This window comes from Pelobates fuscus, chromosome 9 (genome assembly GCF_036172605.1).
Source record: "Pelobates fuscus isolate aPelFus1 chromosome 9, aPelFus1.pri, whole genome shotgun sequence".
Lineage (NCBI taxonomy): Eukaryota > Metazoa > Chordata > Amphibia > Anura > Pelobatidae > Pelobates > Pelobates fuscus.
In genome coordinates, this window is record NC_086325.1 from 8910334 (window position 1) to 8933313 (window position 22980).

General features: G+C 47.2%; 1 protein-coding gene and 1 pseudogene across 2 annotated transcripts in view; both read left to right on the top strand.

The window, feature by feature from the left end:
- Positions 1-22980, top strand: part of LOC134572253 (estrogen-related receptor gamma-like) — a 44412-nt gene that overhangs the window by 18337 nt on the left and 3095 nt on the right. For both annotated transcript variants that reach the window (XM_063431102.1, XM_063431101.1), the window contains exons 3-6: positions 4182-4298; positions 5470-5589; positions 5826-5987; positions 17470-17739. In XM_063431102.1, the coding sequence (XP_063287172.1) occupies positions 4182-4298; positions 5470-5589; positions 5826-5987; positions 17470-17739 (669 nt within the window). The remainder of the gene's footprint in view (positions 1-4181; positions 4299-5469; positions 5590-5825; positions 5988-17469; positions 17740-22980) is intronic.
- On the top strand, positions 2845-3484 carry LOC134572255 (cytochrome c oxidase subunit 4 isoform 1, mitochondrial-like; annotated as a pseudogene).

A 22980-nucleotide genomic window follows, 5' to 3' on the forward strand; every position in this document is an offset into this window, starting at 1 on the left:
GTGGTTTTTAAGGGTTATGTGTCAGGAGGTGGATGGTTACGTGGTAGTTGAGGGCTATATGTGAGTTACTGGGGTTACATGGTACTAGTTGAGGGCTATATGTGTTACGTGGGGTTACGTGGTAGTAGTTGAGTTACTGGGGTTACGTGGTAGTAGTTGAGGGCTATATGTGAGTTACTGGGGTTGTGTGGTAGTAGTTGAGGGCTATAAGTGTTACGGGGAGACATACTGAATTGGGAGGCACACTGTGGGTGCCGGGGAGCGCCTCTCTTTTTGTCAAACTGCTCGAAAATAGTTTAAGAAAACAAGCTGGAGATGGCGCACAGAGATTTCTATCACCACAACCCCAACACTGAGCTGTGAGGGTGCTGCTTAGAGAGACCCTTTACGTTTGTATTAGAATATTACAATGGATAATGTGAGCTGGCTTTCTATCCTTCCTCCGATGTTGTAAGGAACATCATGAATAGTTTAATATCCGACCCCCCCTTCAGCCCCCTATCCTTCACAGTTCCCATCACTCCCAGGGTGAGAGCCACTTATAGATCTGTGTATTAAGGATAGCGAGGGCTGCAAATTGGTTGAACAATCCCATTGATCTGCGTGTGAAAACTCAATGTGCCCATTGAACACACATCACAAGACACCTCTCTGATCCTCCGCGGCACCTCTTAACCCCTTACATGCCACCACAAATCATCTGTATTGGCAACTGCAGGGTCTATAGTGGCAACAGGCTCAGATTTACTCCTACGCCGTCACAAAACGGTGAATTAACCAACAAATCACCAGAATTTGGCCCAATATTTGTACTTTATTTAATAGTTAATCACAATTTACTGACAGTAAATAAATCCTCTATTGGAAGAATTGGCTGGAAAGAGGGGGACGTTTTATATTGTACATAAAATAAAAGGGAAATTAAGATACTTGTGCACTATCCCAAATCCCTAGTATTACTCCAATGGCCAATAAAGTGTAAGTTCCCCTGCCATGTTTTTATTGTTAGATTGGGGCTGATGTGTACGATAGTCATTGGTGCCGCCCATGAGTAGTGGGAGTCTAAGGTCCGCTATAAAAGGCATGAGGCAAAAGCACTGGCTTGTTTATGTATATGTAGATAGAGGTGTGTAATCTGTGTATTGATGACAATACAGGTGCCATGATCGGATGAAGTTATCTGTAAGTATTTTCTACGTATGTACAGAGTGCGTTATAAAGATGGTTAATCGCAGATTATCAATAGACAGACACAGAGAGTTCCCTGGTGACTCTACAAGCCAACGAGACAATGGTCACGTAGACAGCCCGCTAGATACAGGTCCCACAGTGTAGGCAAAATCAGAGACTTCAGCTACAGCAAAATATCTTGCAAACCTGTGGCAATAATCATGAAATATGCTGATGAAGACTCACAACTGTAATAGACTAAAATATTTATTTAAAAACTTAAAACAGAAAATCAGCATTTTGCCCCCCAAATCAAGGTCTTTAAATATTCACGTGATTTTCCTACCCTTTTTTTTCCCTTTTATTTTTTGACTTTGCTCGGTCTAGAGTGAACCTGTAAGGCTTCCATTTTTAGGAAAATGTCTCTTTTAATCATGAATGATAAATAAAAAATAATAAATGCTTAATCGCGTCCACACAGGAGAATGAATAAAACAGACACCACAACGTGCGCAAAACAAACAATTATACAAGATTTTACTAAAGTAAAATGAATAGTAAATATTAACATCTCAAAATTCAGCTCCCAAGATCCATAACTCCGCTTCGAGACGTCTGACAGTAATCCACGGAGAATCACAAATTACCCCCAAACTATCCAGCACCTCGCTAACTGGTACATCTACGGATTCATTCACTAAACTCCGAATTGTAGCAAATGTTAATTAAATCGTAACATTACGCTGAATCGGTCAGGCTGTGACTATAGCGAGTTGGAGAATTTACCTAGATCGTCATCGTTACATTTTTCCACCCGTGTTTTCCTCCAGTTCGAAGTTTAGTGTTGTTGCATCCATTATTTCACTTTAGCAATGATAAGACCAGAAAGCCAAATATCATTTTTTATTTTTATTTTCGGCAGACAGTAAATTATGAAACTGGCAGTTCGTTTCCCAAATTTTTGCAATTTGGAATTTTTGCAAGTTTGTTGTCATACTGTTTGATGAATAACCACCCCAAGTATTAAACCAGATTGTTCTAAATCTTTAGAAATCCCTGCCTTGATTTACCTATTCATAATGTAGGATGGGAATTAACCCCGTCTGCCCTAATTGCTGTATTGACTAATGATGATTCGAGGTTCCACAGCGCCCGATCGCCCATCTCCCCCCCCCCCCACCCCGTCCTTCTGACCAGAGGAAGAATCCATCAGGCAGAAGAAATCAGTCAATATTCATTAGTGTGTGTGGAGATTGAGTGGCAGCACTGCCCAACTCAGAAATGCCCCAGGGACGCACTGCCGATAGACGCCAGGCTGCGCCTTCTCCTACTCTCGCTGGATGTTTTTATTCTCATTTGTAATTAAACAAGCAGTAGGAGGGGGGCAAACTGGTTTATTAATGTGATCGCCATCTCGTGCCATCTTTTAGTGTCTTATCGCGCCGGGAGATGCGCGCCGTGTGCATTTTAAATCGAAACGTTGAGTTATGTGTAATGTCCTGCCATCGCAGGGTTTATAAAAATACAAATTTGAGATTTTGTAAAATAACCATTGAGACATAATTGTCGAAGTTTAACAAACAGAAAGAGCATTCTTTGAGGAGTTGATAAATCTGTTATAATTTATTAAAGTAGTCGGGAAACCTTTCCATCCCTCGTCTCGTTGGTTTCCGGTGTCATCTCTGTGTTCTCCACTGGTGAGAGCGGCTGGACCTGCGGATTTACAGAATGTTGTCTTCAAGACTTCTGAGCTTAGTTGGAAGAAGAGTGCTTTCTATCTCTGTCTGTCTGCAAGGACAGGCTGCTGTTGTGAAAGTCGAATCGTACAGCCTTCCCATTTATGTAGATTGCCGGGAAATGCCACTTCCAGATATGACAGTCTTACTGCTGAACAGAAAGCTCTAAAGGAAAAAGAGAAAGGCACATGGGCATCACTGAGTGTCAATGGGAAGCTAGAATTGTACCGTATAAAATTCAATGAGACTTGTGCTGATATGAATAAGGGATCAAGCGAATGGAAGACTATCATTGGAGGTACACTCATCTTAATTAGATTGACTGGTTTTGTTGTAATATGTTTATGGGGATGTCCCGCACACTCTGTTCGAAGAATGGGTTGCTGCTCAGACAAACAGGATGTTGGTCATGAGAATCGATCCAGTAGAAGGTTTCTCATCCAAATGGGACCATGACCAGAATGAATGGAAGAAATAGAAAACTCCATCACTTGCCACTCCAATTCCACCGACAATAACCTGCCTGGTCCATTCCTGACCTCATACCTCATTATTCCTTCACTGGAATGTATCCTCCAACCGAATAAAGTACCACAATAAAGTGCCGGTTTACTTGAAAAAATAATAATAATAATAAGTAGTCGGGAAAGCTTCCTGTCAATGTATCCATAACAGATGTTTGTGCCTCCAGTTGATAATCACGGATAAATACTAAAGGAAAACTATATTGTTAGGGGTACAAAGCTGTGATTCTACTGCTACAGTGTTCTCGTCTGCATTTCGTTTAAATCTAAATAAAACATTAAAAAAAAAGGGTTTTGGTCACTTTTCCCCCCCCCCAACTCTGACGTCCAGTTCTTACAGCAACTCGATCTGCCTTGCGTGACGTCACGCCGACTCTTCTTGTCCGATCCAATGCTCACCACAGAGGAGCAATGGGGACGAAAAGAGCATGCGCGGTCAGCACTGTCAGTGCTGCGCTCTTCCAATCAATTTAAAGTTAGTTTTGAAAGTTTTACTCAGTTCTCACAGTGGAAGCGCCTCTAGTGGCTGTCAGGATTGTCTGCAATCTAAGCGTTACCGTATCTACTAAACGCTAATGTTTTGCAGGATTAGGACTAAAAGAACACTATATCCAGACCGCTTCATTGAGATTACTTGGTCTGGGTGTTTTTAGAGATCCTTTAATAATAATCCAACAACCTCCATTTAACTCCCCAATAAAACTCCTCCCACAGCGCCACGTATAATACTGATTTTCTGTATATCCCTCAGGTAATATCGAGTACAGCTGCCCTGTGGTGAATGACTGTGAAATCACCAAGAGACGGAGGAAGTCCTGCCAGGCATGTCGATTCCGCAAGTGCTTGAAAGTTGGCATGATGAAGGAAGGTAATCACTTTAGGGTACGGCAGTGCCCCTATTACAAAACCTAGAAAGCTCTGCCAATAGGAAAAACCCTCAATAACCCTCAATAATGATAATCGCCCGACGGAATGTCAAATAATAACCTGTGGCAGTATTCTGGCTGCCATGGTTACAGCGGCTCTATGGGGGTATTAGGCCTTGTAACTGTGCCGACTCTGACAGAATAGTAGTGATTTTAGGGACCTGTCTGCCATCCAGGGTTTGTCCCCTGATGTCCCTAATGTGTAATGTAAGCATATCATTAGACCCACTTGTGCAATGCTAATACGCTAGGACCATGCAGTGAGCGCTGTACCAGTGCTCCCTTAACCCCTTAAGGACCAAACTTCTGGAATAAAAGGGAATCATGACATGTCACACATGTCATGTGTCCTTAAGGGGTTAATGGGGGCAGCCATCTTGATTGGCTGTCAGCCTGGCATGCGTTAAAAATGCAGAAAGAAAAGTCCTGCGCTCACTCCCATCACTACTGGGCGGCTGCAATGACTACAGTACACATCAGCCCCAATATATAGTAAAAACCAAAGAAAAACAAGTTACTTGCGCTCTGTCCTTTATCCCTATGTATTTTTAAACAAATGGAGGTCTTTGGTTTTGGCATGCGTTAAAGCAGACTGAAACAATGAGAATTTAGCTGGGAGAGAAACGGGGGTCAGGGGTCACTGTCCATGGATCACAGGAGAAGTAAACTCCATCCTAGGGCGTATCGGGCACAGACAGACGGAGCCGGGGTAGACCTTCTTTACATCAGACACAGATTTGTATATTTGGGGCCAAAGCTGCGCCGGCATGTTAAGAGTTATGGACTGTGTGTTCCCATAATAGTCAGATATTCTCCATCGCCACGAGCTCTGAATATGGCACCGAGTGATTCAGATCACAAAAGTAAAAAAAATAAAGAAATCAGACGGCTTGACCTATTGCATCCCAGGTACCAAGTCTAGACCTCTCCCGATCACTGAACAAATCAGGAATATCTGCAGATGCTAATTTGTTGGGGCTCTTTAAAAATCATAATAATAATAATAATAATAATAACTCACAACCCGGAACAGATCAATTTAAGAAAATGAAGTCTCTTGTTTCTTAGTGGGACTTGCAGATCACACACATAACATTCTAATATTATTCCTAGGGGTACGTCTGGATCGGGTGCGAGGGGGGAGACAGAAGTACAGACGTCCGGTGGAAATCGAGGCGCCTGACCCCTGCTCTTATCTCACCTCTCATCACCCATTCACAGGGAAGAAGACAGGTAGGTACAGGATGGATGGAAACGGGTTCTGTGCAGTGGGACAATGGGTCTGGGGCAGAGACAGCACAAAGAAAACTGAGACTTGTATGTCTCTGTACACATCGATGACATGTATGTTTCAATGACTGTCATGTTGTGTGCATGTTGTTGAACCTATCAATCGCCCACACGTTGTTTATGTGGGACAGAGCTTGCAGAATGTCTGCTCTCACACTCTATGGTCTAATCATTCACAGCGAACAAAGTGGTGTCACACCTGGTCCTGGTGGAGCCTGAAGAAGTCTTCGCCACTCCTGACGCCAGTTTGCCAGACAGCAACCTCAGCACTTTGACCACAATGTGTGAACTCATCAACCGTGAACTTCTGATGACTATTGGCTGGGCCAAACATGTTCCAGGTACACAGCGATCTATTAAACCCATCCTAGATTCAAGCATTTCAAACAGTAACTGTCTGCTCCAAATACCATGACCTCCTTTGTCTGTGAACAAACCCAAATATCCATTATAACCAATTCCCTTTAACTACCGTCTGCCAAAACCTATCCTGTGTCTAATTCCCTAGTTTGCCATCATCTATCCATAGGTTTCCCAGGGATAAGCGTTTTTATTTTATTTTAACAAGACGTTCCAAAATGTGTCTGTGGTCTAACTATTTCCTAATATATCACCAACTTCCATTCTCTGGTACACCACCAACTGCCCAAACCTATCCCAGATCAAACCATTCCCTAATATATCACCCACTGCCCAAACCTAACCCAGATCTAACCATTCCCTAATTTACCACCCAGTGCCCAAAACTATACCAGATCTAACCATTCCCTAATATACTACCCACTGCCCAAACCTATCCCAGATCTAACCATTCCTTAATATACCATGCCCTGCCCAAACCTATCCCAGATCAAACCATTCCCTAATATATCACCCACTGCCCAAACCTAACCCAGATCTAACCATTCCCTAATTTACCACCCACTGCCCAAACCTATCCCAGATCTAACCATTCCTTAATATACCACCCACTGCCCAAACCTATCTCAGATCTAACCATTCCTTAATATACCACCTACTGCCCAAACCTATCCCAGATCAAACCATTTCTTAATATACAACCCACTGCCCAAACCTATCCCAGATCAAACCATTCCTTAATATACCACCTACTGCCCAAACCTATCTCAGATCAAACCATTCCTTAATATACCACCTACTGCCCAAACCTATCCCAGATCTAACCATTCCTTAATATACCACCCACTGCCCAAACCTATCCCAGATCAAACCATTCCTTAATATACCACCCACTGCCCACTCACAGGTGAAGGACACATTAGACAAACAGGTGAAGGACACACCAGACAGACAGGTGAAGGACACACCAGACAGACAGGTGAAGGGCACATTAGACAGACAGGTGAAGGACACATTAGACAGACAGGTGAAGGACACATTAGACAGACAGGTGAAGGACACATTAGACAGACAGGTGAAGGACACATTAGACCGACAGGTGAAGGACACATTAGACCGACAGGTGAAGGACACATTAGACAAACAGGTGAAGGACACACCAGACAGACAGGTGAAGGACACATTGGACAGACAGGTGAAGGACACACCAGACAGACAGGTGAAGGACACACTAGACAGACAGGTAACGGACACACTAGACAGACAGGTGACGGACACACTAGACAGTCAGTTGAAGGACATATTAGACAGAAGGTGGCTGAGGATGATAGGGCTGTATTATTTAGAAGGTGGCTGAGGATGATAGGGCTGTATTATTTAGAAGGTGGCTGAGGATGATAGGGCTGTATTATTTAGAAGGCGGCTGAGGATGATAGGGCTGTACTATATAGAAGGGGGCTGAGGATGATAGGGCTGTATTATTTAGAAGGCGGCTGAGGATGATAGGGCTGTATTATTTAGAAGGTGGCTGAGGATGATAGGGCTGTATTATTAAGAAGGTGGCTGAGGATGATAGGGCTGTATTATTTAGAAGGCGGCTGAGGATGATAGGGCTGTACTATATAGAAGGGGGCTGAGGATGATAGGGCTGTATTATTTTGAAGGCGGCTGAGGATGATAGGGCTGTATTATTTAGAAGGCGGCTGAGGATGATAGGGCTGTATTATTTAGAAGGCGGCTGGGGATGATAGGGCTGTATTATTTAGAAGGCGGCTGGGGATGAATGATAGGGCTGTATTATTTAGAAGGCGGCTGAGGATGATAGGGCTGTATTATTTAGAAGGCGGCTGGGGATGATAGGGCTGTATTATTTAGAAGGCGGCTGAGGATGATAGGGCTGTATTATTTAGAAGGCGGCTGAGGATGAATGATAGGGCTGTATTATTTAGAAGGCGGCTGAGGATGATAGGGCTGTATTATTTAGAAGGCGGCTGGGGATGATAGGGCTGTATTATTTAGAAGGCGGCTGAGGATGATAGGGCTTCTTTATTTAGAAGGTGGCTGAGGATGATAGGGCTGTATTATTTAGCAGGCGGCTGAGGATGATAGGGCTGTATTATTTAGAAGGCGGCTGAGGATGATAGGGCTGTATTATTTAGAAGGCGGCTGAGGATGATAGGGCTGTATTATTTAGAAGGCGGCTGGGGATGATAGGGCTGTATTATTTAGAAGGTGGCTGGGGATGATACGGCTGTATTATTTAGAAGGCGGCTGAGGATGATAGGGCTGTATTATTTAGAAGGCGGCTGAGAATGATAGGGCTGTATTATTTAGAAGGCGGCTGAGGATGATAGGGCTGTATTATTTAGAAGGCGGCTGAGGATGATAGGGCTGTATTATTTAGAAGGCAGCTGGGGATGATAGGGCTGTATTATTTAGAAGGTGGCTGAGGATGATAGGGCTGTATTATTTAGCAGGCGGCTGAGGATGATAGGGCTGTATTATTTAGAAGGCGGCTGAGGATGATAGGGCTGTATTATTTAGAAGGCGGCTGAGGATGATAGGGCTGTATTATTTAGAAGGCGGCTGGGGATGATAGGGCTGTATTATTTAGAAGGCGGCTGAGGATGATAGGGCTGTATTATTTAGAAGGCGGCTGAGGATGATAGGGCTGTATTATTTAGCAGGCGGCTGAGGATGATAGGGCTGTATCATTTAGAAGGTGGCTGAGGATGATAGGGCTGTATTATTTAGCAGGTGGCTGAGGATGATAGGGCTGTATTATTTAGAAGGCGGCTGAGGATGAATGATAGGGCTGTATTATTTAGAAGGCGGCTGGGGATGATAGGGCTGTATTATTTATTAGGCGGCTGAGGATGATAGGGCTGTATTATTTAGAAGGCGGCTGAGGATGATAGGGCTGTATTATTTAGAAGGCGGCTGAGGATGATAGGGCTGTATTACTTAGAAGGCGGCGGAGGATGATAGGGCTGTATTATTTAGAAGGCGGCTGAGGATGATAGGGCTGTATTTAGCAGGCGGCTGATGATGATAGGGCTGTATTATTTAGAAGGCGGCTGAGGATGATAGGGCTGTATTATTTAGCAGGCGGCTGAGGATGATAGGGCTGTATTATTTAGCAGGCGGCTGAGGATGATAGGGCTGTATTATTTAGAAGGCGGCTGGGGATGATAGGGCTGTATTATTTGGAAGGCAGCTGAGGATGATAGGGCTGTATTATTTAGAAGGCGGCTGAGGATGATAGGGCTGTATTATTTCGAAGGCGGCTGGGGATGATAGGGCTGTATTACTTAGAAGGCGGCTGAGGATGATAGGACTGTATTACTTAGAAGGCGGCTGAGGATGATAGGGCTGTATTATTTAGCAGGCGGCTGAGGATGATAGGGCTGTATTATTTGGGTTTATTCGGATAGAATGCAGTTTGTCTCTCTCCCTCCCTGCCAGTGAGCGTTTGTCCAGTGATTCTCCTCCCGGCTGCTCTCCCCGATGTTATCACACTTGCCATCTATTGAGTGGCTCGGAGAGGCGCAGATTACCATCTCCCAATTAACGGCATTCCAGGTCTCTCAGCATTGCGCTACACAAATGACACGGCAGACCCCGTCAACAAGGACAGCGGCCCCCTTCCCCCACCCTGATAACAATCTCCAATATTTCCCAATTAAGTGAGGACCACTCAATAAAATAAAGAAACAATTGTGTTGAGAGGGTTTGAAAGAGTCCGGTAATGGCAGGGGACCGCACAAAGAGCCGAAACGGAAAGAAATGACAGCGTCTGCGAGGGGGTGACAGGGACAGAACAAAACATGAAGGTTACATTATTCCCAGGAAAAGAGACTCAACCAGAAAACACTTCCCAAAACTATAATAATGTAATATATCCTTCTAAATAATCTCAGTAGCCATTCCATAAGCACAACCCCTCCCATTACGCCACATAACTCCTCCTATTACTCCATATAACCCTCCCTACAACTCGCTATAACTCCTCCTATTACTCCATATAACCTACCTATAACCCCTCCTATTACTCCATATAACCTCCCTATAACCCCTCCTATTACTCCATATAACCCTCCCTATAACTCCTCCTATTACTCCATATAACCCTCCCTATAACCCCTCCTATTACTCCATATAACCCTCCCTATAACCCCTCCTATTACTCCATATAACCCTCCCTGTAACTCCTCCTATTACTCCATATAACCCTCCCTATAACCCCTCCTATTACTCCATATAACCCTCCCTATAACTCCTCCTATTACTCCCTATAACTCCTCCTATTACTCCATATAACCCTCCCTATAACTCCTCCTATTACTCCATATAACCCTCCCTATAACCCCTCCTATTACTCCATATAACGCTCCCTATAACTCCTCCTATTACTCCATATAACCCTCCCTATAACCCCTCCTATTACTCCATATAACCTCCCTATAACTCCTCCTATTACTCCTGTAACGGCTACCCAGGTAGAGAGAGGGTATCTGCCGTTGAAGACGTCCTTTTTCCCTGCAAGCTGCTGTGGAGAAGTAAGCTGATGTAATCCCATCCACGATATCCAGAGCGAGAATCAGGTTCAGTTATAACAAGAACAGAATAACATCCCAAATAATCCCCTTCCAAGAACGAGACGAGGCTACGTTTTGAAGGGTCAAGATGAACTGAGGGCTGGAACACCCAGCCTGCTTTTTATTAGGAAAAGACACACACAGGACACTCCCAGGGGGAGGATAAAAACAACCAATTATACACAGGGTAACACCCCCACGTCTCCTCCCCTCAGATAACCACATAACACAATTATAACGTACAATATTTTACCCCAGTTCTGGATGTACCCCAAAAACAGGGGGTACACCTTTAAGTCCAGAAAGGTCTTGGTTAGGGGAACAATCTGTCCAAAAATCAGCCCGTTCGGATGAATGGTTCGGGAGATACAGAGTTCCAAAGTTTTGACCGACCGCACAGACCAACTAGCCGAAAATAGTTCCATGAGTTTTGGCCTTGCGGTCGGTCTCCGTTCGCACGGTAAAAAGGTACGAAAATCTTGCCATCCATTCGAATAACGGGGTTCGCTGAAATCCCCATAGACGATTGAGTATAACTACCGAACGGTGGGACGTTCGGTAGTTTCCATACGAACTTATGGAGGTCTGGAGGACTCAGCGGTGTTCGCCTGTTTGCGTATCCGTTTTTAGTTCCATGCGGTTACAGGCAAACACCGCTGTTCGTGCACAAGATGGCCGCGAACACGTGTAAAGTCCCGAAATGGCGGCCACCTATATTTTATACACGGAATTCGTACGGAATCATACGAACGAGGAAAATGAAACGAATAGGTGATTAAGTTGTAATTCCCTTGCTTGCTTCACAGCCACCAGAGACTTGTAAGGATCTGTTACACTGCTCCCCTTTTGTGGAACACTCCGGCAGACCCGGATTGATCCTTTTCGGGTCAACTTGGGGCTGTCCGGTCCCTTGTTAGGGCAATAGTTCTGTTTGCCTGGACAGACCATCGGCATTCCCATTAAACTTGCCAGGGCGGTATTGAATGGAGAAGTTGTAAGGTTGCAGTGCTAGGCTCCATCTCAATAAACGTCCATTATCTCCAGCTACTCTATTCAGCCATACCAGGGGGTTGTGGTCGGTGATTAGGGTAAATTCTTGTCCGTACAAATATGGGGTGAGTTTCTTTAGTGCCCAGACCAGGGCCAAGCATTCCTTTTCCACTGCCGCGTAACTCACTTCTCTAGGTAACAGTTTTCTACTGAGATACGCGACAGGGTGCTCGCTCCCATCTTCTCCGACCTGGCTTAGAACTGCCCCCAGTCCATACATGGATGCATCTGTATGAACGACAAATCTTTTGTTAGGGACGGGGGCAGACAGGACAGGTGCATGAATTAGAGCATTCTTTAGGGCCTGAAAGGCGGTTTCACAGGCGGGAGACCACAGGACTATCCTAGGTAAGTTCTTTTTGGTTAGGTCTGTCAAGGGTTTTGCGATGGTGCTATAGTCAGGGACAAACCTCCTATAATATCCTGCCGTCCCCAAAAATGCTAAGACCTGAGTTTTGGTGTGGGGTGTGGGCCAATTAGCTACAGCTTCAACTTTAGCGGGTTCTGGGCGCTGTTTCCCACATCCCACCCGGTGTCCCAGGTACTGGACTTCGGCCATGCCGAAGTTACACTTTTCTGGTTTCAGAGTCAAGCCTGCGGCCCGAATCTGATCCAGTACGGCCTCTACATGCCTTAAGTGCTCTCCCCAGGTTTCGCTATAAATCGCAATGTCATCCAGGTACGCGCAAGCGAAATCCTGGAAGCCATCAAGGAGGCGGTCCACTAAGCGCTGAAATGTAGCCGGGGCATTTTTCATCCCAAATGGCATGACCTTGAACTGGTACAAGCCAAATGGGGTGACAAAGGCCGACTTAGGGATAGCCTCCTTGGCCAGGGGAATCTGCCAATACCCTTTGCACAAATCGATGGTGGTCAGATAACGTCCCCTGGCAATACGATCTAATAGCTCGTCTACTCGGGGCATGGGATATGCGTCTGTCACGGTTCTGTCATTGAGACGTCGATAATCGACACAGAACCGGGTAGTTCCATCCTTTTTGGGAACTAGGACCACAGGTGAGGCCCATGGACTGTCAGATGGCTCTATCACCCCCAGTCTTAACATCTCTTGGATTTCCTTCCTCATCTCCTCTTTTACTGCCTCATGAATCCTATAGGGAGTTTGTCGGAGAGGGGTTTGTCCTGGGGTCTCTACATAGTGAGTTGCTAAGGGGGTGTACCCGGGCTCTTGGGAAAACGTCAACCCTTTCTCGGTCAGCAGTTGTCGGATCTGCCCCTTTTCGGCGGGGGTTAACCGCTCCCCTAGTTGTACGGTATTGAGCAGGGTCTTAGATTCCGAGTTAGCTAATAGGTCGGGTATGGGTAAGCTGTCAGGGTCTTCAGTGGCTGGTATACATATGGCGGCTATATCCTCGGGTCTTTCCTGATATTCTTTTAATACGTTTACGTGAAAGGACTTCTGGATCCTTTCATCTTTGCTGCTGGCAATTACATAGGTGGTGTCACAGACCTGTGCTACCACTTTGTAAGGGCCCTGCCAGGAGGTCTGGAGCTTGTTCCCTTTGACAGGTCTAAGCACCAGCACCTTCTGGCCTACTTGGAACGTTCTCTGGCGGGCGCCCTGATCGTACCAACGTTTCTGACGCCCCTGGGCCGCATGGAGATGGTCCCGTGCCATCCGGGCTAACTGTTCCATACGGTCCCGCATTTCCAGCACATATGGTACGATGGGGACACCTTCATGTTCTGTCTCTCCCTCCCAGTGCTCTCGGATGAGGTCGAGAGGGCCTCGTACTCTCCGGCCATAGAGCAGTTCAAAGGGAGAGAACCCTGTGGATTCCTGCGGCACCTCCCGATAAGCGAACAGGAGGTGCGGCAAGAATCGTTCCCAGTCTCTGTATTCCGCTGTAAAGGTCCGCAGCAGTTGCTTTAGGGTACCGTTAAAGCGTTCACAGAGACCGTTAGTCTGAGGGTGGTACGGGGAACTAAGTAGGGGCTTAATACCACAAACCTTCCATAGCTGCTGGGTTAGGTCTGCGGTAAACTGGGTCCCTCTATCGGACAAGATTTCCTGAGGAAATCCCACTCGGGTGAATATCCCGACTAAAGCACTGGCGACAGTGTCAGCCTGGATATTCGTCAGAGCGACGGCTTCCGGGTAGCGAGTAGCATAGTCCACTACGGTAAGGATGTATTTCTTACCAGAGGGACTGGGGTTAGGTAGGGGTCCTACTAGGTCGACTGCCACCCGGCTAAATGGTTCCTCGATCACAGGCATAGGTAACAGTCGAGCTTTCGGGTGATCCCCCCTCTTCCCTACCCGTTGGCATACATCACAAGTACTGCAGTAACGTTGCACATCCTTTGAGATCCCCGGCCAAAAGAAGGTCTGGGTGATCCTGAAGGTGGTACGGTTACCCCCTAGATGCCCTGCCAACGGAATGTCGTGGCCGATTCGAAGAAGTTCCAACCGGTATTTTCTGGGTACCACTAGTTGGCGCTTCTGCGAAGGGGCACAGCCTCTCTTTCTGCCTTCTGTCAGTCTGTATAACCTGTCCCCATCCCATAGAAACGTTCTTGTCCGTCCCCCCTACTGTCAGCTAATTCCCGATACTTTTGGAGGGTGGGGTCCTCTCTAGTTTCCCTCCCAAACTCCTCTGGGGTGTCCCAAGCTATGGGCCTGCTTATCGTAGTGGGGTTACATTTGGGTGCTTGGCTTACCTGGGTCTCCCGGCCTGTATTAGGATCATCTGCGACACGGGTCTGTGAGCGGGTGGTTACAGGACAAACGGCAGCCGGTGTGGGCAAATATGCTGAAGTCAAAGGGCCAATGTCATTTCCCAATACGACCTCGGCAGGCAAGTTGTCCATAATACCAACTATGGTTTTTCCTGATCCGACTCCCCAGTCTAAGTGTACTCGGGCAGTGGGCAAGCGAAAAACAGCGCCCCCGGCGACCCGAACAGCAACAGTGCGGGTAGATACATTCTCTGGCTTTACTAGGTGTTTTTGGATCAAAGTGATGGTAGCCCCGGTGTCTCTTAGGCCTTGTGCTATTTGTCCATTCACTCAAACCTCCTGTCGGTGATGTTGTCGGTTATCTGGAGAAGCAGCTTGTATGGGATCTGCTTCATACAAAATCCCCAGACATTCCTCAGGGCCCATTTCGGCTTCCAGACAGTGAGCCGCAGCGGGTCGTGATGCAGGGGCCTCTGTGTTGGGAGTTGTACGTCTCCAGTTGTTGTTATTGGATCTTAGGGGACAATATCGGGCAATATGTCCGAGGTTGCCGCAGTGATGGCACGTCACCTTTGACAAATCCCGGGGGTAGTTGGTAGGTCCCTGAGGACGTGGTGGTCCTGGTGGGACCGGAGCTCGAAACTCTGGGCGTGAGACAGCGGCTGGGGTACGTGGCTCTATCTTATGAGCTTGTCGTGTAGTACCCTGGCTTACTCTCCTCGTCTCGGCGTATTCATCGGCCAGCCGAGCCGCCTCATTTAAATTAGCGGGGCGCCGGTCTCGTACCCAGTCTTGTATGTCCGCAGCCAAATCTTGGAAGAAATGTTCCATTAAGAACAACTGCAATACCTCCTCTCCGGTGTTGGCCTTACACCCTTGAACCCAATGTGATGCCACTCTTTGTAGTCGGTTGGCCCATTCCATGTGGGAGTCCACAGCTTTCTTTTTGGACTCCCGGAAGCGGCGACGGTATGCTTCTGGGGTTACCGCATACCTGGTGAGCAGTGCCTCTTTTACTTTTTGGTACTGCGTGATCTCCTCTGTAGTGAGTGCTCGAAAAGCCTCATTAGCTTTTCCTGACAGTTTTCCCGCCAGGATAGTGACCCATTGCTCTGGTGGTATTTGATGTAGAGAGCACTGCCTTTCAAAGTCAGCCAAATACCCATCAATTTCCTCTTCATTTTCCACAAAGGTTTTAAATGCAGTGAAGGGAATTTTCTTTACCGTAGTAGTGGGTAGCGGGGTAGGAACTGTCTGTGTAGTGAGCTGTCTTGCTCTTACCAGTTCCATTTCTTGTTCCCTCTTGGTTTGGATCTCTTCCCTTGCTTCCCGGAACAGTTGGGTTATTAGTTCTGTAGACGTGACTGGATACAAAGCTAATCTCCGCTGTACAATTGCAGTAATCACATCGTCCTCACTGATGGGTGCCATGGGTTCAGTTACCTCCATGGACCTATCCATCTCGTCCAGCTCCAGCAGGTCAGCTATCAGCTCCCTCCGTGGTCTGTTGCTGGCACTCCTACCACGATTCTCCAATAAATCCTTTAGTGTGGGTCTTTTCAGCTTGGCATACTGTGACTCCATTCAGCGCTTGTTCTTTGGATAAAAGGACCATCCCACCGCTGCCACCAATGTAACGGCTACCCAGGTAGAGAGAGGGTATCTGCCGTTGAAGACGTCCTTTTTCCCTGCAAGCTGCTGTGGAGAAGTAAGCTGATGTAATCCCATCCACGATATCCAGAGCGAGAATCAGGTTCAGTTATAACAAGAACAGAATAACATCCCAAATAATCCCCTTCCAAGAACGAGACGAGGCTACGTTTTGAAGGGTCAAGATGAACTGAGGGCTGGAACACCCAGCCTGCTTTTTATTAGGAAAAGACACACACAGGACACTCCCAGGGGGAGGATAAAAACAACCAATTATACACAGGGTAACACCCCCACGTCTCCTCCCCTCAGATAACCACATAACACAATTATAACGTACAATATTTTACCCCAGTTCTGGATGTACCCCAAAAACAGGGGGTACACCTTTAAGTCCAGCACCGCTTGAAAGGTCTTGGTTAGGGGAACAATCTGTCCAAAAATCAGCCCGTTCGGATGAATGGTTCGGGAGATACAGAGTTCCAAAGTTTTGACCGACCGCACAGACCAACTAGCCGAAAATAGTTCCATGAGTTTTGGCCTTGCGGTCGGTCTCCGTTCGCACGGTAAAAAGGTACGAAAATCTTGCCATCCATTCGAATAACGGGGTTCGCTGAAATCCCCATAGACGATTGAGTATAACTACCGAACGGTGGGACGTTCGGTAGTTTCCGTACGAACTTATGGAGGTCTGGAGGACTCAGCGGTGTTCGCCTGTTTGCTTATCCGTTTTTAGTTCCATGCGGTTACAGGCAAACACCGCTGTTCGTGCACAAGATGGCCGCGAACACGTGTAAAGTCCCGAAATGGCGGCCACCTATATTTTATACACGGAATTCGTACGGAATCATACGAACGAGGAAAATGAAACGAATAGGTGATTAAGTTGTAATTCCCTTGCTTGCTTCACAGCCACCAGAGACTTGTAAGGATCTGTTACAACTCCATATAACCCTCCCTATAACCCCTCCTACTCCATATAACCCTCCCTATAACTCCTCCTATTACTCCATATAACCCTCCCTATAACTCCTCCTATTACTCCCTATTACCCTCCCTATAACCCCTCCTATTACTCCATATAACCTCCCTATAACTCCTCCTATTACTCCATATACCCTCCCTATAACTCCTCCTATTACTCCATATAACCCTCCCTATAACCCCACCTATTACTCCATATAACCCTCCATATAACCCCTCCTATTACTCCATATAAGCCTCCCTATAACTCCTCCTATTACTCCATATAACCCTCCATATAACCCCTCCTATTACTCCATATAACCCTCCCTATAACCCCTCCTATTACTCCATATAACCCTCCCTATAACCCCTCCTATTACTCCATATAACCCTCCCTATAACCCCTCCTATTACTCCATGGATGTGCTCACTATGGCTCATATTGCTGTATGTAGTATGACTGATGTCTATACTGTTTCTCAATGTTTGTTGTGATTAGGTTTCTCCATGCTCTCGCTTGTCGATCAGATGGCCCTGTTACAGAGTGCATGGATGGAGATCCTGGTTTTGGGCATTGTGTACCGGTCTCTGCCGTTGAACGAGGAGCTTGCGATGGCAGAGAACTTTGTGTTGTGCCGGGAGCAATGTCGATGCTCTGGGCTGCTCCACCTTCACACCGTGCTGCTTCAGCTGGTCAGGAAATACCGCAAGACGAAGTTAGACAAGGAGGAATTTGTCACGTTGAAAGCAATGGCTCTGGCAAACTCAGGTATTTTCCAATATACAAAATGGCCGAATAAAATGATTCTCCTGACCTCCCTCCTCTCTTCCTATCTCATCCTTCTGTCTTCCTCTTGATTACGCCGGCTCCCCCACATATATACAGTCGATATCAATATAGGAACGCAGTAATATTTACACAGATCACCCAAAACATGCATCCCGTTACAGTCTCTCTAGGCATTAAAAGCACTAATGGGTGACCCTCACTCTCCAACGTGACATCTTCCAATTGGTATCATATCTCTTTCTTCTTTCTATGAGACTCGAGCCGTTAAATGTCCTCCACTGACAGCTGTCATCAGCTCTTACTCTTACAAATAGATGGCTCAGGCTTATCGACGACCGTCTCTCAGAGTCTGGCCCAGCAGATCAATAATGTCCTGTGGTGTTTTGTGTGTGGGATGGATCGGAACAAAAGGGTGTAAGGGGGTGGGGGGGCGGAAGCCGTGTTAGCAATGCTTTGAAAGCCTCCGGCGATCCATAACCCAAATGGATTTGCTTAATTTAGATTTGTGCTTTATTTGGCCTCACATTTTCCCTGCAAGAAATTAAAGCGGCACTGTCATGCCGAATCCCGTTTTTTTTTTTAACCCCCCTCCCGCCTCCACTACATCCAATTGACCCCCTAGTCACCCCCAAATGCCCCTAAGCCCCCCAGATTACCTATTTTTAAATCTGTATCTTCTGCCCCGATCTTTATTCAGGGCGCCGCCATCTTTGTGTGGGTAGGTGAAGTCCCTGTGGGACACGTCATCTGCCCACACTAGATAGCCCTGAGATTCCCGCACATGCCCAGTGAAACATCTGGACATGCGAACGGGAATTTCATCTATTCATTCATTCATCAGACAGACGAATGAATGAATAGAAAAAATCAGACGAACAAACTAACACTGAGTATCAGTGTTCGTTTGTTCGATCAGTTTATTACAAGGAGGGAGCTACCGACGTGCAGCTCCCTCCTTGTAATATGTAAAGACAGAAGCGGCAGGGAGCAGTGCTCCCCACCACTTCATAAGCCCCCCCAGGTCCCCCCCTCACTCTATGGGGGTCAATATGACCCCCATAATAGCACAAGGGAGATTAAAATCTCCCCAATGCCCCTACTCGCTATACCGCGAGTAGGGGCATGTCCACTAAACAGTGGCCCCCACCCCTGCGCGGTGGGTGGGGGCACTAATAAAATAATAAGGGGGGGGACCTACTGTCCTCCCCCCCGGCCCCCACCCCTGCGCGGTGGGTGGGGGCCCTAATAAAACAATAAGGGGGGGGGGGGACCTACTGTCCTCCCCCCGGCCCCCACTCCTGCGTGGTGGGTGGGGGCCCTAATAAAACAATAAGGGGGGGGGACCTACTGTCCTCCCCCCCCGGCCCCCACCCCTGCGCGGTGGGTGGGGGCCCTAATAAAACAATAAGGGGGGGGACCTACTGTCCTCCCCCCCGGCCCCCAACCTTGCGCGGTGGGTGGGGGCCCTAATAAAACAATAAGGGGGGGGACCTACTGTCCTCCCCCCCCCTGGCCCCCACCCCTGCGCGGTGGGTGGGGGCCCTAATAAAACAATAAGGGGGGGGACCTACTGTCCTCCCCCCCCCTGGCCCCCACCCCTGCGCGGTGGGTGGGGGCCCTAATAAAATAATAAGGGGGGGGGACCTACTGTCCTCCCCCCTGGCCCCCACCCCTGAGCGCTGGGTGGGGGCCCTAAATAAAGATAGGGGGGGGACCTACTGTCCTCCCCCCTGGCCCCCACCCCTGCGCGGTGGGTGGGGGCCCTAAATAAAGATAGGGGGGACCTACTGTCCTCCCCCCTGGCCCCCACCCCTGCGCGGTGGGTGGGGGCCCTAATAAAATAATAAGGGGGGGGACCTACTGTCCTCCCCCCTGGCCCCCACCCCTGAGCGGTGGGTGGGGGCCCTAAATGAACCCCCCCCCCCATCAAGGTGACTAGGGGTCCCAAGCCCCTAGTCACCCCCCCCCCCCCCCCACCCACCCCAAAACATTCTAACCCCTACCTACCCCCCTCACCCTAAAAATAGTGAGGGGGGAATAAAATAACTAACCTGTAAAAAAAATAATTAAACTTACCATTTGACGTCTTCTTTTTTCTAAATTCTTCTTTCTTCAGCCCCCAAAAAGGCCAAATAAAAATCCATCATACCCGTCGCACTTTAAAAAAAAAAAAAAAAAAACGAGCGCAAAAAAAAAATTAATCCATGTTCACCCATGGAGGGCACGCCGCGTACTGAGCTCCGCAGGGCGGGTCAAGGCTTATATAGCCTTGCCCCGCCCTGCAATTAGGCTTAGAACACACTGATTGGTTGGTTTAAGCCAATCAGAGTGCTCTGTGTCATTTTACAAGCGTGGGAAAATTCCAAAGAACTTTCCCACGCTTGTAAAATGACACAGAGCACTGTGATAGGATGGTTTTCAAGCCATCCAATCACAGTGCTCTGTGTAATTTTACAAGCTTGGGAAAGTTCTTTGGAATTTTCCCACGCTTGTAAAATGACACAGAGCACTGTGATTGGATGGCTTGAAATCCATCCTATCACAGTGCTCTGTGTCATTTTACAAGCGTGGGAAAGTTCTTTGGAATTTCCCCACGCTTGTAAAATGACACAGAGCACTGTGATTGGATGGCTTGAAAACCATCCAATCACAGTGATCTGTCATTTTACACAGCGTGGGAAAGTTCTTTTGAATTTTCCCACGCTGTGTAAAATGACACAGAGCACTCTGATTGGCTTAAACCAACCAATCAGTGTGTTCTAAGCCTAATTGCAGGGCGGGGCAAGGCTATATAAGCCTTGACCCGCCCTGCGGAGCTCAGTACGCGGCGTGCCCTCCATGGGTGAACATGGATTAATTTTTTTTTGCGCTCGTTTTTTTTTTTTTTTTTTTAAAAGTGCGACGGGTATGATGGATTTTTATTTGGCTTTTTTGGGGGCTGAAGAAAGAAGAATTTAGAAAAAAGAAGACGTCAAATGGTAAGTTAAATTTTTTTTTTTTTACAGGTTAGTTATTTTATTCCCCCCTCACTATTTTTAGGGTGAGGGGGGTAGGTAGGGGATAGAATGTTTTGGGTGGGGGGGGTGACTAGGGGCTTGGGACCCCTAGTCACCTTGATGGGGGGGGGGTTAATTTAGGGCCCCCACCCACCGCTCAGGGGTGGGGGCCAGGGGGGGGAGGACAGTAGGTCCCCCCCCTTATTATTTTATTAGGGCCCCCACCCACAGCGCAGGGGTGGGGGCCAGGGGGGGGAGGACAGTAGGTCCCCCCCTTATTATTTTATTAGGGCCCCCACCCACCGCGCAGGGGTGGGGGCCAGGGGGGGAGGACAGTAGGTCCCCCCCCCTATTATTTTATTAGGGCCCCCACCCACAGCGCAGGGGTGGGGGCCAGGGGGGGAGGACAGTAGGTCCCCCCCCTTATTATTTTACTAGGGCCCCCACCCACCGCGCAGGGGTGGGGGCCAGGGGGGGAGGACAGTAGGTCCCCCCCCTTATTATTTTACTAGGGCCCCCACCCACCGCGCAGGGGTGGGGGCCAGGGGGGGAGGACAGTAGGTCCCCCCCCCCTTATTATTTTATTAGGGCCCCCACCCACAGCGCAGGGGTGGGGGCCAGGGGGGGAGGACAGTAGGTCCCCCCCCTTATTATTTTATTAGGGCCCCCACCCACAGCGCAGGGGTGGGGGCCGGGGGGGAGGACAGTAGGTCCCCCCCTTATTATTTTATTAGGGCCCCCACCCACTGCGCAGGGGTGGGGGCCAGGGGGGAGGACAGTAGGTCCCCCCCATCTTTAACCCCCGCGCAGGAGGGGGGGGGGGGTTATTAGGTGTTTTTTTGTTTTTTTTTACAGTGAGCAGCCACAGGCTGCTCACTGCTTACTAGACATGCCCCTACTCGCGGTATAGCGAGTAGGGGCATATTATTTACTAATACTAAGTCATCTTTACTTAGTATTAGTAAAGTTGGCTGAAAGACCAGTTCAGGTCTTTCAGCCTTTTAGTAGATAGCTCCCTGATACCGTGGGAATTAGGGAGTTATCTACTAAGCGGCTGCAAGATGCAGCCACAGCAATGAATAGGATCGGAGTTTCATTCATTAGAATGAAATTCCGATCCGAACAAAGTACCGAATTGCATCCTAACACCAATGGAGAAACAGTGCTCATTCTGTTAGGATGCAATTCGGCAGTTTTGCCGGCGTTCTGTCTAAGTGACAGGACGTTCGGCAATACTGACAGGAAGCATTGTGGGAACAGGGAGGAAAGCTAGGGATCATGGGAAAATTGCTCTGACCAGCGGAAATGAAGCACACTTTGCTCCTCCGCTGGTCAGAGCTGGTCAAGCGGAGGAATCCCATAAGACAAAGAGTCCCTACTTTGTCTTATGATTTTAAAGAAAACTAAAGAAGAATGGAAGAAAAGAATAACAGATCCTGAGAGAGGGGGAGAAGAGGAAGAGATTGAGGAAAGGTAAGTTCGGCATGACAGTGCCGCTTTAATAATTCCTCTTAACGACCCTTTCTGATAGGATGTTCTACCAGTGATAAAAAAGTTATCAAATAATACGTGGACACCTTCTACAGACATACAATGCGAGTTCCCTGGATTATCAAGGAATAATCTACAAAAGAAGATAAAATCAAGTACAATATATACATAAATATAAAACATAGATCATCTTCCTTGGTGTAGATTTACAGAGTATTAATGATATATTATTTACTTACATTTAGTTTGTTCTATAAACTGGGAACAGAGAAAAACAGACGAGAAACACGCAAACTTGCACCAAAACATCCAATTGAAAAATCCCCAATTTTAGTCATTTGGGTTTAAACCGTGCAATTCTCTTGTCAATTCTTCACAATTTACTATTTACCGAATAACCTCCAATTATAAATATCCTTTAATATCAATTAATGAGGAGACCAGGCGTAACCAGACATCTCCTTTTTTGAGGGGCCGCACTCCCTTTTTTTTTTAAACGCCTGTTATTCTCACAGGACCTGGGCGTTATCACATTCCTATTTTTAATATAACCTTCCTATACAATCCATGTTTTTCATTTGCACAACAAAACAAATGTATAATTTTGTATTAAAACTTTTTTTTTGTAATACATTAGAGGTGTAAATGAAAAACTCCCCAATTTCTCTGTCTAAGAGTTTTTTTACTCAAATTATTCCAGATTTGTGTGTGTGTGTTTGGTTACTGTCTGGCG